We start from the raw sequence: 16,268 nt of genomic DNA, 5'->3' as shown, positions 1-16,268 counted from the left end.
AAAGATAGATAAAATCATATCTAATAGCTCATGCATCGTGAGATTTCATTTAAACTTGACATGTTTTGGATTTAATTGCACTTGCAAAATGTAAATAATTGAGTAATGATTATTCATTATCAAGGACTCATCACTGTTGAATCATAAGCATATTTGATTAATTTTAAAAGCACCGGGTAAAACAAACTAAAATCAACGATTTAACTAATGACACGTTTTAACACTATAATCATTTGCTTAGTATTGTTCATGTTATATTTTAGCATTCAAGCAGTCCTACTTGTTGTAAATAAAGCAGTTACTCTCTCTTCGTATTCTTTTTTTTTTTAATTATGCTAATCTGATATTACATATTATATATTGGCAATACAAATGTTTTTGTCCCCAGATATATTTGATGCAACTGTAATAATAAATTATTGGGTAAATACTTTTATTTATAAAAAATGAAATAAATTAACTCACTGTACTCAAAAATGATCTTGGCTCCACTGACAAACCAATTTAGTCATTTGTTAAGTCCCGTTTTTAATAATGTTAATTAATTGCATTAGCACATCAGATATTTTAGCATATTTTAGCTAAACTTCTTGTTGTTTATCTGTAAACAATAAAAATATAAAATGAACATTGCATTATGAGTATTTTTCTAATTGGAGTAAATATTAACAACGAAAATAAGTAAATAAAAATGGCAATTGGCAATATTAAATAAATAAATGATATTTAAACAAATAAATAAATAGTAAATCACTATTATTATTATTACTATTTTATATTAAAAAAATATTCTTTATAATTATAATAATAATAAATAAATTCAAGTGACAATAGAATAAATGAAAAATTATAGACTGGACGTGGATCTAGCATTTTTCATCACAAATAACAAAACACCAAAATAAATGAAAAAAAAAAAAAAATATTTACACTTTATTGTTTTTGTCAACTTGGTTTTGTTGTTGTCATGATTTTAGAGTTAAACGTAAATATGATAGACATCAAGGCTCTTTGAAAAAAAAATATATTTTCATTTAAATATCTAGTCTAGAATGATCCTAGTTGATCATTGGAAAAAAATACTTTTATTGTAAGTATATAAACAATAATGATCAAAAAAAAAAAAAAACATTACGACAAAATACAAATTTAACTTTATAAAATAATCATAATAATCATGATGTTCCATAACAAAGGATTTTAATGTTCAATAAATATTTTTGTCATGTTGTAAATTATATTTAGATAAATAATTAAAAATATTTATTTAATTGAGTTAATAATTATTGTTAATTTTAGTTACCAAGCAATACTACTTTGCCAGCACGACAAATTAATTTGTTAATTTAAAAAAAGGAAAAAGAAAACCAACAACAATGGATAGTTTATTTACTCAAAATGTATCTGATGAGCCTGATGATATTCCACAAACTCAAGAGCCAGTTTGGATATTTGGAAAAAAATATAATGCTATTAAAGGTATGCTATAAATTGTTGTTATTAATAATTACACATGATGTTAATAATAAATTTTTTAGAACTGGACACAATACGTAGATTCATAAGATCAAAATTATGGTTTACATATAGAAAAGGATTTGTACCAATTGGTGGTTGTAGTTCAGCATATACATCTGATAAAGGATGGGGCTGTATGTTGAGATGTGGACAAATGGTTCTTGCCCAAGCTCTTGTAGCTTTACATTTGGGTTGGTTATTAATTTGTAATATTAATAATAAAAATAATATTACATTTGTTATTAACTTGATGAAATTATTCAGGACATGATTGGCAATGGAATCCACAAACTAAAGACAGTACATATTTAAAAATTTTAAGTAAATTTGAGGACAAACGTACTGCTCCATTTTCAATTCATCAAATTGCACTTATGGGAGCATCTGAAGGCAAAGAAGTTGGTCAATGGTTTGGTCCAAATACAATTGCCCAAGTATTAAAGTAAGAATTTAAAAAAAAAAATAATAGAATAATTAAACAATAAACAGAAAAGTGTTTCATATCTTTTTTTTTGTTGCTTAAATTATTTTTTAATTATAGAAAATTAGTTGCTTACGATGAATGGAGCTCTATAACAATCCATGTTGCCTTGGACAATACACTGATTGTCAATGATGTTTGTGAGTATTTAAAAATTATATTTTATATTTTAAATAAAATGTTAAATTAAAAAAAAAAACATACTTTAGTGAGACAGTGTCGAGTTGAGGGTGCAACAGCTGCTGAAGAAGACAAAACAGAAGAGCCTTTTCGTGCACCAAGTCAATGGAAACCTTTGTTATTATTGATACCACTTCGTCTTGGTTTGAGTGATATTAATCCTGTTTACATAAATGGTCTTAAAGTATGAATATTATTTTTATTAATTTAATTTTAAAAATAGTATTTTATAAATAAATTGTTGTTTTTTTTATAGACGTCATTTAAAATTCCACAATCACTTGGTGTTATTGGAGGTAAACCAAATCTAGCATTGTATTTTATTGGATGTGTTGAGGATCAAGTGATATTTTTGGATCCACACACAACTCAAAGATACGGTTGCGTTGATCAAAAAATTGACGATGAAGATGTAGAAATGGATCAAACATATCATTGTAAAGCTGCTAGTCGTATTCCAATAAGTGGAATTGATCCATCAGTTGCTCTTGTTAGTAAATATATTTTAAATCAAATAATATTTAAATATATATTATTTTATTAATGTTTTCTTCTTTCTTCTTTACTATTTAGTGTTTTTTTTGTGCAACTGAAAAAGAATTTAAATCACTTTGTAAATCAATGCAAAGTGAATTAATTACACCAGAAAAACAGCCTCTATTTGAACTATGTGCAGAACGTCCAGCACACTGGTCACCAGTTGAAGATATTGCAACTGAAGCTTTAGGTGTTGCATCATCAAATCGTTAGTTCACTTTATACTTTAAATTAAATTAACAAAAAAATATAAAAAAAGATTGACATGTAAAATTAAATTTTTAGTTTTAGATTTTGAGCCGCTTGATCGACAGTACGACGACTCTGATGAAGAATTTGAACTTCTGGGATAACAAAGCTTTATTTCTGAATAATTAATTTAAAAAAAAAAAAAAATATATATTATATAAAAAATTATTAACATTTTTGTAAATATTATCGAGCTCACATTTTTAATATAGTCCATTGCTGAAATACAAATTAATGTAAAATTATTAATTCCCTTGATTGTTTGGAAACATATAAACATTTATTTGAAATTTTTAAAAATGAAATAATCAATTTTTATTTATGATTATATTAAAAATATGTTTATAATTACAGAGATTGTCAATGTTTTTTATTATTGACAATAATTAAAACTTGTTGTCAAAATTGAGTATTTTAAAATATAAATAAAAATAATTTAAACTTTTTTTATTCTTTAATAAAACGAGCAAAAATATCAGAATGAGAATCAAAAGAAGTTACTTTTTTTAAACCAATATCATCAGCAATTTTTTGAATATCTTCACTAAATTTTATATGATCTTCTTTACGTAATTCTGTCATAAATTTTCGTGATTCAATTAAAATTAATGAGCCTTTTTTTATTGAATCAATTAAATTTGGTAATTGATTTGTCATATTGTTGGCAATAAATACAACATTAAATTTATTTTTATACTGTTCTTTAGTTTTGCATCGTTCAATAAACGAAGGTAAATAAAAAGATATCTGAAATTATTATTAAAAAAATTAATATTTTGCCTCGAAATTTAGATAATATGAAGAAAAAAAAAACAATTATACCATGGAATTTTTTAAATCAATCCAAGGATTAATATCATTTTTTTTAACTAAAAGTTCCTCAAGTTTCCAAGGTTCTTGTTCAGCATCAGAATCAAGTATCTGAGTGACCAAAGTTCCATCGAGTATTGAGCTATCACGATGAGCAGCAATGACATTATCTGGACAAATTTCATTAGACCTAATTTGATATATTGATTTCATGATTTGTTTTTCTGCAACATCAGTTGCTCGCAGTTTTCTAAATAAAAAAAATTAACAAAATATAAAAATTTAATATTTTTAACACCCTTGACTTGAAAGATAAATCAAATAACTACTTGTTCTTTTCAGATTCATCAAGTGCCCAGGTAAAAAATGGACCATTGGTGATATCTCCCTGATAAGCATAATGAATGAATCCTCCTCCAACTGGAATAATATGATTTAACAATGTAGGATTACTTCTTGATGGATCAGTTTCAATCCAAGTAAATGCAACTCCATTATTTCGCCAAAATTTATACTCTTGAATTGTCAAATTTGGTAAATTTTTATCCTTCAATATCATATTGTAATCCCAATCAAATACACCATCACGATAATCATAACGAGTTTTTAAATTTTTTCTAATTCTTCTGTCCCAATAATCCAAAATTGGTACACCATCACAAAGTGCTCGTGACCAAAATCTAAAATTTATAAATTTTAAAATAAAAAAAAATTATAAATATTTATAATTTAATTATTATTTTTATTATTATTTACTTGAAAATTCCTTCAATCAAGTCTCTGTCTTTATACTTTAAACCCTCTAAATTTAACCAAGAACAAGTAAATGTTTGTGTCACAATTTTAATCAAACGTTGACTAGCTCTAACAATATGTTTACCAGTTGCTGGTGTCAACAAAGTATTACCAAGTATTTCTAAAAAATATCGACTTGCTTCCAACAAACCTAAACACTCAAAATAACGAATAAAATATTTTTTTATCTTTCATTTATAATAAGTATATAAAAAAAAAAAAAAAAAAAAAAAAAAAGAAACAATTACCCAGATTTTTATCCAGTGCAATGTCAAGTTGAAGTATTGATCTAGCAATAGCCTCTGGTGTTGCTTCAATTGAATGAAAATTTATAATTATTTCTTGATGACAATAACACTCGGATAAAGTCTTGATAATATGTCTGGCATCTGTTCCACCAACAATCAATATATCCAAGGTATTTAATTCATTTGATTCTTCATTATTTTTATATATTTCATTTTGTAAATCAAGTGGAGGACTATTTCCCCAAAACATATTTATATTTTTTAAATATTTCTAAACAAAGTAAACAATACTTAAAATAAATTATTATTATTATTATAAATTAAAAATTAAATACACAAACCTTGTTGTCTTGGAAACAGCAAAAATTTTTCTCATTCACTCATGTTTCGAATGATAAAACATTTTTTTTTTTTTCTTAAATAAAAACAAACTTTTTGAAAAAACATTAATTTATTAAATCTGGGACAGATATTTAAAAAAAAAAAAATTGTACTGTCTAGCATTTTTTCTTTTTTTCGACATTCCATGTATAAAGTTTTTTTGTTGTTTTTTTTTATTTAAATTGTATTATTATTATTATTTTATTTATATTTAAATTTTAAAAATCTTAATTGTAAATTACACTACTTATCCCGCTTTTTTTGAGACCGTTTAGTATTGCCACACCGTTGTAGTATCTCATTGACATGGCTTTTATGTTGAAATATTGTTATTAATTGAGATCTTGCTTCAATGATGCCTTCACTTATCAAACTACTTCGTTGCATATTACCTTTTATTAATTCATTAACACGATCTGATAACATTTTTTCACTATCATTACCATCATCTTGTCTATTTTTATTTGTTTGTTGTGATTCAAATTTTACCAATTGTGCTTTAAATCTTTCATGAACCTTAAAGAAGACAAAAAATAATATAAAAATTTAATTAAAATTTACAGATAAATAATTATTTTTCAATTATTGAATATTTATATTTATTTTTTTGCAATACCTGTTGTTCTAATTCTGCTAAATCTTCCATCTGTGCAGTTAATTGATAAACTTTCCAGCCATCAATTTTTTGTAAAACATGTTTTTGTTGTCCAATTTCAGCAACAGTTGGTCTTCTTTCTTCTTTCGGTCTAACATCACTCGGCCTGCGATAATGATGCAATCGACTATTACATCTACTTTTCCATGATGAACCAAGTAAACCTGGTCTCGGTCTTCTTTTAATAATATCTGTTTGATGACGTACTCCAATATGACCATCATTTTGTAAATGTATATTTGTTTTTCTGTTAATACAATATTTATCTTTAATAATATTATCATTAATTGTATCTCTTTTTAATTTATCTTCTGTAATAAATTGCATTTCTTCTTCTGTACATCTTGATTCAGTTAATTCAACACCAGTTAATTGTTGTTTACGTGGTTTTTTTCTTGGTGACATTTCCATTGTTTGATTTATTATTGTTATTCTTGATTGTTCTGGTTCATCATCAAGACCAGGTGATGATGTTGCTGATACAGTTGTTGAACCAGAACTTTGATTACCACTTTCTCTATCTCTTGGTGGTGATAATGGTGGACTTGCTTGTAATAATGCTAATACAGGAGCAAGATTTTTAGCAATATTTTTAGCTGGTGAATTATCATGATCACGTTTACGTAATATACTTGGTCTTGGTGATGCATTTGGTTTACCATGTGTATCATCATGACTTGATTCAACTATATATGCTGATGTTATTCTCATTGGTGGTGTTGATAGTGGTGTTGTTACTGGTCGATACTGTGTGTACATTGATCCTTGTGATAATTGAGTTGGTGAATTAATATTATTATTATTATTATTACTATTATTATTATTTGTATTCATAATAATTGTTGCTGTTGTTGATGATGGTGGCGGTGGTGGTGTTGATAATAATGATGATGATGTTGTTACAATTGTTGTCGGAATATTTGATGGTGTAACACGTAACGGCTGTAAATTTGTTTTTAATTGTATTTGACCTGGTATTGTTTTAATAGTTGATGTTGTTGTTGTTGTTGTTGTTTGTGCTGCTGCTGCTGGTGGTGGTTGTTGTGGTCTTGATAATGGTACTGAATGAAGTGTCATACCAGCTAATCTTCCAACTGGTGCTTGTTGTGATGGTGTTACACGTGTATTTGATGAATTTGATGTTGTTATAACACGTTGTACTCCACTAATATTTGGCAACATTGCTGGTACAGCACGAGCTGTATTTATTGGATGCCCTTGTATTTGTGATGGTTGTACTTGTTGTAATGCTTGTGTTACTACTCTACCAAATGTCGTTTGTGTTGGTCCTGTTGGTGAATTTATTGTTAATTGACGATTTAAAAGTGCTGGTGCACCAGATGCAGTTACACTTGTTATTCTACTTGCTGTTGCTACAGCTGATGTTGTTACTGTTACACGATTTGTTGTTGTTGGAGTTCCTGATAATGTTCTTACAATTTGATTTGTCTGTAATTATATAAAAATTAAAACATTGTTATTATTATTATTTAAATATATTATAATTATTATTAAATAAGAAATAAATACCTGAATTGTTTGTTGTTGATGTCGATTTGGTTGAACTATTGGATTAGTTATTTGTGGACCAGTTGGTCTAACTTGAGATCCAGTATTCCTTGTTAAAGCATTATTTGATTGTAAAACTGGATTTGGTAGTCGTGTTGGAGCTCCTGTCGTAACAGTAGGAACAACTGTTGATTGAACAATTGTTGTTGTTGGAACTGGAGTCCTCACATGGCCTGGAGCTACAATACGTGCTGTTTGAGCACTGTAAACAGCTGGTGGTCGATTTGTTATTCGACCAACTGGATGTCTTGGAGATTGAGCATATATTAGTGGTGTTTTATTTGCCCACTGGGGTTGATTTGATACTGTTGTATTGACTCTAAATAATTATAATACAAAATTACAAAATGACAAATATAGTTTTTTTTCTTTTTTTTTTTTTCTTTAAAGAAAACAATTTTTTATTGACATGAAAAATTACCCTGGTCTTAATATTGGCAATGAAGATTGTCCAGTTGCTCTGATAATTGGTGTTGCAAGTGGTGTTGATCTTGGTGCTGATATATTTGCAACAGCAGCTGGTCCACGTGGTACATGATAAGTTGCTGATAGTGTTGTAACAACTTGCTGTGAAGCTTGTATTTGTTGTGTTTGTCCTTGTCCTTGCACTGGTGTTTGTCTCTCAACATTTGTTAATGTACCAGGTGACATTAATCTAACTGGTTGACATAGCTAAAATTAAAAATATAATATTTTTAATTTATATTTTAACTTATTTAACACTGATATTTATTATAATTAAATAAAACATAAAATACTCACAGTTGTTATTTTACCACGTTCATTAGAAAACTGCGTAGAACCAGATTGTATATTAGATTTAATAAATGGCAATTTTTGATTAATTGATTCACCAACAATTGTATTACACGATGATGCAACTGCATTAACAGTTTGACCTGATTGTATTGTTGATACATTTGTTGCAGTTATATTTCCAACAGTCTGTAGATGTTGAATTTTTTGAATTGTTGTCATATTATGTGAAATGTTTGTATGTACACCTGTTTCTGGAAGTCTCTTGTCACCGGTTGGATCCATTGTGTTGCTGATATTTGGATCCATTTTTCACCTTTTATTTAAAAAAAAAAAAAAAAAAACAATCACAATCACAAACTTTTATTAACTAATTATATTTTAATATTTATTATATCAGATAAATAAATAATTTTAAAGATAAAATTTTGTCAAGTTAAAAGAGAGAGAGAGAGAGAAAATAAAATAAAATACTGTTTACTTGGTGTTTATAGTTGTCAGATAGGTTACAAAAAATATAATTTGTGGGAAAATAATCATCCGTATTAGCTATGTTGAAATAAATGTATTAAAATAATAAATTTAATCAATGAATATAAAAATTTAAATGATGAATAACGTAAGGTAAAATAAGTCGTACATTAAATATCCACATCAAAAAACTTTAAAACAATTAAGAATGCTGACAAGTTTACATTTATATTCAGTTAAAACACTACGGATTATTCACTGACACATGGTAGCCCAGAGTAAATGTTTTAAAAAAAATTTAAAATAACTGTATTTTAAATATTTAAAAAATCCAATTATTTAGTGATTGGCAATAAAATTTTAAGAAAAAAAATAACAAAAAAAATAGACAATGTGTTGGCTTTTATTAACTTTTTGCCTCTCAATATTCCGATTAGTTATTACAACGACTGTTGCAGGCTATGTATATAATAATTATAACAATGAAAATACACTTTGGAGCAGAGGGGCATAAAAAAAACATCATGGAAAAAAAAAAAATACATAATAAATAGAAAAAAAAAAAAAAAAAAAAACCAATGACGCCAGGTCTTGAATTGCGAGTTGACATTTTCTCCGTGTGACAGCGCGTTTTCCCGCTAGCACAAGAATTTAATCTTCACGACATCTGGCCCTTTGATTATTTATAAATTAAAGCTTAAACAAAAAGTCATAAAAAATATTAATTAAAGGATTAACAAGCATCATTAAACGAAAAATTGAATGCTACATAGATTATTTAATATTATTTTAGTAATAATAAATTAAAAACAATTAAAAATTGCTATACAATGTCATTGGAATTGCGTCAGCCATTTCGTCATATCGACCCCCCTCTCTCTCTCTCCCGGTGTCGCTGTTATAGCATAACCTAACATTCATCCAGTCCATCGTTGAATATTTTTCTGAGGCTCTTTTCAATAGTACTTCAATATGGGTAAGGAGTGCGATTTCTTGAAGCTAAATTTAATCGAATAACATCAACATTTTAATTGCAATAATAATGATATTAAATAATTTAAACAATTGTGTTATTAATTAATTAATCGTGTTGTGATAATATAATTTGTGATTTTTATTGTTAAATAAAATTTTATGGAGTTTAATTGATAAGTCTTGGCTAACCGCCATGATGGACAACCATCATTTTTGTTATTCACAAAAAATTTTAATTATCAAAATTGTTGCAATTTTATGTTAAACAAATTGTTGTCAAGTTTATTAAATATTAAATTGTGTTACTTGTATTTTTTATAATACAATTAAAATTAATTTTTTAATTTGAAAAAAAAATGAGGTGTGGAAAAAAAAAGTTCAAGTGTATTAACCTAATATTTCACGTGTTATAGGTATTTCGCGGGATCACGCGCACAAGCGCCGTGCCACTGGTGGTAAAAGGAAGCCCCTCAGAAAGAAGAGGAAGTTCGAATTAGGTCGCCCTGCTGCCAACACCAAGCTTGGACCCCAGAGAATCCACACAGTAAGTTGATTTTTTAACATCAAAATGTTCATTAATTTGAAGCAAAAATCAAAAAACAAAAGATTGCCCAAAAGCTTCAACAGCTTCCTGGACAAATATTTGATATGATGATAACCCTTACCTACTCTGAGTGCCATGACGACACACTCCCACAGCGTTCTGAAGTAACACCTAACCCCAAGATGATACCCAATACTTTACCCTGATTTAATACTAATAAAGTTTTTTTATTTTGTTGATTGAATTAAATCAATAGGTTCGTACTCGTGGTGGAAACAAAAAATACAGAGCACTCCGTTTGGATCATGGTAATTTTGCCTGGGGCTCTGAATCAATTGCACGCAAAACACGTGTCATCGATGTTGTCTACAATGCATCAAACAATGAATTGGTCAGAACCAAAACTTTGGTAAAGAATGCAATTGTTGTTATTGATGCTGGACCATTCAGACAATGGTATGAATCCCACTACCTCATGACTCTTGGACGCAAACGTGGTGCCAAATTGGTAATTATTTTTGATAATTTATATTATATATTTTTTATTGTAAAACAAATCAATATGATGATAAAACTTTTTTTTGGTTACCTGAGTGCCTTGATGACAAAATCCCACAGCGTTCTGAAGTTTAAAAAAAATAATAGTTTTTATTAATTTAATTGTTTAATTGATATTTAATTAGTATTTTGTTATTTTGTTTAGACCGAAGTTGAAGAAGAAAACATGAACAAAAAACGTTCAAAGAAAACCGAAGCTAAATACAAGGCCAGACAACGTACAGCCAAAGTTGAACCAGCTTTAGATGATCAATTCATGACCGGACGTGTACTTGGTAAGAATCAATTACTATTGATTAATTTTTTTCATTCAAGATTATAACTTGTGTATCATTTAATAATTTGTTATTTTATTTGTTTTTCCAGCTTGTGTCTCAAGTCGCCCAGGACAATGTGGTCGTGCTGATGGTTACATTCTTGAAGGAAAAGAATTGGAATTCTACATGCGTAAGATCAAGAGCAAAAAAGCTAAATAAATGTAACAAACACCACTTTTAAAATTAATAAAAAAAAAAAAACATAAAAAAAACAATTTTATCATGTGATTTGTTTATTTAAAATGACCTATTTATTTTATAGTAGATGACATGGTTTATTAACATTTTATTTTTATAATTTGATACTTTATTGTTGCACTTGCTGATAGGTCATTATACAGGTGTTATAAATTTATTGTTTTTCTATTTGTTCGTTTAAATTGACAATTTGTCGACTGAAAAAATCACTAAATTAGTCACCGAAATGATTTTTAATATAATGATTAAATTTTGATATTTTATAGATAGAAATTTTGCCAACATACAGTTGCTTACAGAGGCTGTAAGCGAAAGCGGTTTGTAATTGGAAGAAAACAAATAATTAAATTCTCAATTTTTTACAATTATTTTTTTTGTAAATGTCTAGAAGACCGATGACAGCTGTAATCACTACAACTAGTAAGTACATGTCAATAAAAACTCCTTAAAATTAGTTATAAATAATTGAATAAACACAATATAATAATTTGATAAATATTTTATTAAATCTTTCAATAATACAGCAATAAAATATTTTGTATCTGGAAATAGAAAAATGAATAATATTAATAATATAATATTTATAAAAAGAAAAAAAAAAAAAAAACTAATATAAAGTTTCAATGGAAAGTAAACTTTGGATGTTAAGAATTAATATTTTTGTACTCTAATTACAAAAGAAAATAAAAAGGGAAAAATCAACTGAGTTTTTTAAACTTAGTTTTACAATTTACATGTTTTTTTTTTTGTCTTTTCTTTTTTTTTTTTTTTGTTTTTATAATGAAAAATATATGGTAATATAATATAATATATTGATGAATTAGGCCTCTTTGATATTTTCCAAAGCATAATGAGAATTTACTTCAAGCTTTGGCATGATATCTTGATGACTTTCATCTTCATCATTATCTTTGCTGTTCCCTGGTAAATTTTCATTGTAAATTTTTGAATGTTTACGTTCACACAAAGACATATGAATCTTCCAGTGATCACGTTGACAATCAATACAACAATATGATGTATTCCAACAACAATAGTAAATAGCTTCATTACTACATGAAACACACCACTGTTTTTTTTTGGTCTCTTCAATGCATTTTGTTAATTCTTCTTCATGTTGTCTTTTATTATCTTCAATAACTCTTATTCTTTCAGCATCAAAACTTAATCTCATTTCACGTAATGTTTTTTCAGCATTATGTTTTAATTCAGCAATTTGTTGTTCATGAAGCCATCTCATTCTTTCAATTTGTAGTCCTAATGAATATACTTTTGTTTGATGATTATCAATTGAATTTCCCATATTGTCTAATTGTTTTTCAGCAGCATCTTTAACTGTTTCTTCCATTATTTGAGCCATTCTTTTGACTAATTCATTGGCACCTTTGTTTAATTGGGCACTCAGAGGACCAGCCTCTGGTGGAGGTAGCTCATAATTTGATATTGCAGCCATTCGTTCACTTGGAATACAAACCATTGGTTTTTGAGATGATGATGATGACGATGTTGACGATGATGATGATGCTTCTTGTTTAGGTGAGTTCAATTGAGATTTTTTAGCTTTATTTGATCTTGATGATGAAAAATCTAAATTATCACTTGATGATGTTGATGGTTTTTCTAAGCTACCAGAAAATCCATTCTCTTGATCTTGTTCATCATTGTGATTTGATGAATAATTTTTAAAATCAGAATTCCAGTCTGTTGAATCGTCAATACTCTTGTCATCAATGTTTTCTAATTTTGGCTTAAAATTATTTTGTTTTAAGGCTGCTTTTGTTAATCTTCCATTTGGTGCTGATGTATGATCAATTTTTTTTGTTGGTGATGAACGTTTTTTAACAACATTTTTATCATTTGATTCATCTTTTAATTTTTTTTTAACTTCTGTTACTTTTTTTGTTACTCTACGTGATACAGATGGTTTTTTTTGAGTATCAATTGATGATGGTGTTGATTCAGTTTGTGTTGGTAATTTTTGTCCTCTTTTTTTTTGTTTAACACCCTCAGCAATGTCCAATGTTGGAATTGGTGAATCATTAAATGTTTCATGTAAATTATTGTCAAATCGATCATTTAATTCAGGCATAGTAGAAGTATCAGTTGTAAATTTTTGTGGTGATTCAGATCGTCGTGATGATGATGAAGATGATGACAATAATAATGTTGGTGGTGGTGGTGATGTTATAGAACTTTTTAAAATTGGAAGAATATTTTTTGTTGGTGTTGAACGTCCATTTCTTAAATTAACAGTATTCTGATTACTTGATGATATTAAATTAATTATTGGCACAGCTGGAGGTTCATATTTTGGTAAAAGAAGTTTAATTTGCATTGGATCATTAAGATTATATGGTGTTTTAGGTGGTGCATATGTAAATGAACCAAATGATTCTTCTAATTTTTGACAATGACGTTCAACTTCTTTAAAACATGATGCCATTTCTAGTCTTTTTTTTCTTGGTAATATTGTTGGTGGATCAATTGAATATAAATAAAGATCTTTTGGTGATACCCATGCACGATCATGTTCACCAAAAAATCTAACATCAATAAAACCTTGATTATTTATTCTTGGCATTGCTTTTGCTGGCCAATATGGAAAACCTTTTAATTTTGCCCATACAAGTGGATGAGGTGGATGACAAGATTCAATAAACCATGATGGTTGTGGTCTTGGTAAATTTCTACCTCTAATATAACAATCAGCACATGCTTCAATTTGAGATACTTCTTGACGAGCCATTTTTAAAACTTGTCGTGCTGAATTTGTTAGCTTTGATGTGTCTGGATAAGTTCCACCACCTAAAAACAAAATAATAATTTATTATTATTTATTTTTATTAATAATCAATTATATATAAATATAAAATTAATACTTACATGTATTAAAAACAATGCAATTATGTAATATCCATTTTGCATCAGCCATAAATGCTTCAGTACTGCCATACATTTTATCTCTAATATTTGACTCAAGTAAAGCTAAATCCATTGGTTTAACAATATATTCAAGATAATTTGGTACTTCATCAAGATCAACTGCTTTCCAAAATGGTTCAGAACCAGCTGTCATTCTTAATCTTTCAACAATATAACGTAAAATCATACACAATTGTTCAACAGTTAAATTAGCCATTATTGGTGATTGTGTTGATGGATTTTCAGCTTTTAAAATACAAGCACATTCACCACATATCCAATTCATTTCACTTGATGATATTGATGTACCACCAATACATTTACGATGCCATGAACGTGGACATGTACTACAAAATGATTCAACAGAATCACGATGACATCGCCAGCAATATTCATCACTTGTTTGTTTTTCACGTTTTGATTTTGATTCTTGTTCTTCTTCACATTTTTCTATTGTTTTATCTTTTTTTTCATCAATTGATGCACTACGTTTACGTTTTTCTCCAGGTGATGGTTCAATTATTGATTTTTGTGCTGATGAATCATGTGTTGTACTTGGTTCTACATAATTTTTATCTTCAATTGGTGTTTCAACATCCATCACTGTGGTGTTTGGTATTTTTTCAATTTCTTTTGTTGTTATATTGTTATCATCAACTTGCATGTCTGTAACTTGTGAATTATCTTGAAAAGTATTGTCATCTTTTTTTAAATATTCTTCAGCATTATTAGTTATCATTTGTTCAGTTGGATTTTCTTGTTTTTTAGCTTCATCTCCAGATTTTACTGGTGAATTGTAATTTTCCAATTGAATACTTGGTGCTGGTTGATCATCATTGTTCATCATCATCATCATCATTGGGTTGGGAGAATCAACTGGTAACTCACTTGGTGAGAGTTGTTGATTTTCAACTGAGTTGTCTGTCCAAATGTTGTTGATAAAATTTATAACTGAACTTTCAGAAGATGCAGATGCCATTTTATGTTGTTTTTTTTTTGTTTATTTCTTTAAAACAGAATTATCAATGTTTGATTGATTTTTTTTAAAAAACCAGGTCAATCATCTCAATGAAATTTCCAACAAAACTTGCCTGAATGATTTATCAGACTCTGTAAATATAAAACAAAATTTGTCAGTTATTATTGTTGGCAGAAAATCCTCTACAATCATCTTACCTTTATTTTTTTTTTAGCATAAATAATGACAAACAATATTTGTTTGAATAAAAAAAGCCTCAATCTAGCTTGTTGGTCAACGTCATAAAATTTTACAAAATTATTAGCTGTCCTTGTTTCCCCTTGAACAGTATTTTTATTAATTTTTTTTCTTTGTGATTTATCTTTTGTCAATTCTCTATGTATGTAATCACGTTATATTTTTTTTTTTTTTTTTTTCTGGAGAGTGCTGCCACCACCCACAAAATGATTTTTCAATTTTGTAAAAAAAAATTTTTACAAATGATTTTTTATTGAAAAACAATTTCAATATTTATATCTGTGTATTTATTTATGTTTGTGTGACAATTTATCAAATGAACTGTTAATAATGTCACAGTTCAAAGCCGATTATTGCATAAAAAATTTGTCCAAATTTTTTATTTTTTCATCATTATTGATATCTAAAACAAACAATGTTACATGAAGCATTAATTTGCATACAATAAAGCCAATATTATCAATAAAAACATGATTTTTTATAATAATAAAAAAATCGACTAATCTATAAGTGAATGATTTAATAATAGCTTACCAAATACCGGATATTTTGTCTTTATTTTTTTTTATCAACAAAGCGTAATAGTTGTTTATTTTTCGAACACCAATAATAATAATACAGAGAAAAACATCGACAATACATGTAAAAATATTCTCACATATAGATACGCAAATCAACGCAAGTAGTGGGGATTATTATTTATTATAGAAAAAAAAAAAAAAAAACAATTAGAATTGTTTAGAAATCCAGCCAATCACAGAATATTTTGCCGGCATGTTTTTTTTTTGTTTAATTATTATCAACGGTCAATAAAACAGAAACAAGAGATTGGAAACGCAGCTTTAAGATTAGAAACAATAAAATTGATTGGAAATGCATCTTTAAGAT

At 27.5% G+C, this 16,268-nt stretch overlaps 4 protein-coding genes across 5 annotated transcripts; 2 read left to right on the top strand and 2 right to left on the bottom strand.

Annotated features, from left to right (window-relative positions):
* The first annotated feature begins 851 nt into the window (after nt 1-851).
* Nucleotides 852-3,439, top strand: LOC122854436 (cysteine protease ATG4B). 2 transcript variants are annotated; one of them, XM_044155070.1, is made up of 9 exons: nt 852-1,090; nt 1,300-1,479; nt 1,539-1,709; nt 1,783-1,960; nt 2,060-2,139; nt 2,209-2,363; nt 2,436-2,669; nt 2,753-2,924; nt 3,002-3,439. In XM_044155070.1, the coding sequence occupies exons 2-9, from the start codon at nt 1,377-1,379 to the stop codon at nt 3,067-3,069; spliced, it is 1,161 nt and encodes a 386-aa protein (XP_044011005.1). In that variant the 5' UTR covers nt 852-1,090; nt 1,300-1,376; the 3' UTR covers nt 3,070-3,439. The 2 variants fall into 2 exon arrangements, with proteins under 2 accessions (XP_044011005.1, XP_044011007.1); XM_044155072.1 differs by having other exon boundaries at nt 908-1,090; nt 3,008-3,174.
* Nucleotides 3,243-5,273, bottom strand: LOC122854435 (dynein axonemal assembly factor 3 homolog). The gene is made up of 6 exons (XM_044155069.1): nt 5,160-5,273; nt 4,819-5,089; nt 4,532-4,721; nt 4,105-4,455; nt 3,788-4,025; nt 3,243-3,712 (listed from the first exon to the last, which is right to left on the bottom strand). The coding sequence occupies exons 2-6, from the start codon at nt 5,066-5,068 to the stop codon at nt 3,413-3,415; spliced, it is 1,329 nt and encodes a 442-aa protein (XP_044011004.1). The 5' UTR covers nt 5,069-5,089; nt 5,160-5,273; the 3' UTR covers nt 3,243-3,412.
* Nucleotides 5,251-16,021, bottom strand: LOC122853707. The gene is made up of 9 exons (XM_044154124.1): nt 15,915-16,021; nt 15,341-15,783; nt 14,126-15,274; nt 12,069-14,047; nt 8,186-8,491; nt 7,845-8,095; nt 7,385-7,742; nt 5,816-7,303; nt 5,251-5,715 (listed from the first exon to the last, which is right to left on the bottom strand). The coding sequence occupies exons 3-9, from the start codon at nt 15,141-15,143 to the stop codon at nt 5,443-5,445; spliced, it is 5,673 nt and encodes a 1,890-aa protein (XP_044010059.1). The 5' UTR covers nt 15,144-15,274; nt 15,341-15,783; nt 15,915-16,021; the 3' UTR covers nt 5,251-5,442.
* On the top strand, nt 9,523-11,262 carry LOC122854437 (40S ribosomal protein S8). The gene is made up of 5 exons (XM_044155073.1): nt 9,523-9,626; nt 10,039-10,169; nt 10,426-10,677; nt 10,873-11,002; nt 11,094-11,262. Exons 1-5 carry the CDS (start codon nt 9,623-9,625, stop codon nt 11,201-11,203), a joined length of 627 nt encoding a protein of 208 aa, XP_044011008.1. The 5' UTR covers nt 9,523-9,622; the 3' UTR covers nt 11,204-11,262.
* Nucleotides 16,022-16,268: the final 247 nt, after the last annotated feature.

Source organism: Aphidius gifuensis, linkage group LG4 (assembly GCF_014905175.1).
Source record: "Aphidius gifuensis isolate YNYX2018 linkage group LG4, ASM1490517v1, whole genome shotgun sequence".
Lineage (NCBI taxonomy): Eukaryota > Metazoa > Arthropoda > Insecta > Hymenoptera > Braconidae > Aphidius > Aphidius gifuensis.
The sequence above is the reverse complement of the archived record's forward strand: the minus strand, read 5'-3'. Positions and strand labels throughout refer to the sequence as shown.

Excerpts from the sequence above, each read along its gene's own strand:
- LOC122853707 (XM_044154124.1), bottom strand. The coding sequence starts at position 15,143 with ATGGCATCTGCATCTTCTGAAAGTTCAGTTATAAATTTTATCAACAAC. Across the intron at positions 8,096-8,185 it reads AACGTGGTAAAATAACAACT|CTATGTCAACCAGTTAGATT; the intron begins GTGAGTATTTTA and ends TTTTAATTTTAG. Across the intron at positions 7,304-7,384 it reads ATCAACAACAAACAATTCAG|ACAAATCAAATTGTAAGAAC; the intron begins GTATTTATTTCT and ends ATATAATTACAG.
- LOC122854437 (XM_044155073.1), top strand. Across the intron at positions 10,170-10,425 it reads GACCCCAGAGAATCCACACA|GTTCGTACTCGTGGTGGAAA; the intron begins GTAAGTTGATTT and ends TTAAATCAATAG. Across the intron at positions 10,678-10,872 it reads GCAAACGTGGTGCCAAATTG|ACCGAAGTTGAAGAAGAAAA; the intron begins GTAATTATTTTT and ends TATTTTGTTTAG.
- LOC122854436 (XM_044155070.1), top strand. The coding sequence starts at position 1,377 with ATGGATAGTTTATTTACTCAAAATGTATCTGATGAGCCTGATGATATT. Across the intron at positions 1,710-1,782 it reads TCTTGTAGCTTTACATTTGG|GACATGATTGGCAATGGAAT; the intron begins GTTGGTTATTAA and ends GAAATTATTCAG. Across the intron at positions 2,364-2,435 it reads TTTACATAAATGGTCTTAAA|ACGTCATTTAAAATTCCACA; the intron begins GTATGAATATTA and ends TTTTTTTTATAG.
- LOC122854435 (XM_044155069.1), bottom strand. The coding sequence starts at position 5,068 with ATGTTTTGGGGAAATAGTCCTCCACTTGATTTACAAAATGAAATATAT. Across the intron at positions 4,026-4,104 it reads GATGAATCTGAAAAGAACAA|AAAACTGCGAGCAACTGATG; the intron begins GTAGTTATTTGA and ends TTTTTTATTTAG. Across the intron at positions 3,713-3,787 it reads TTGATTTAAAAAATTCCATG|ATATCTTTTTATTTACCTTC; the intron begins GTATAATTGTTT and ends TAATAATTTCAG.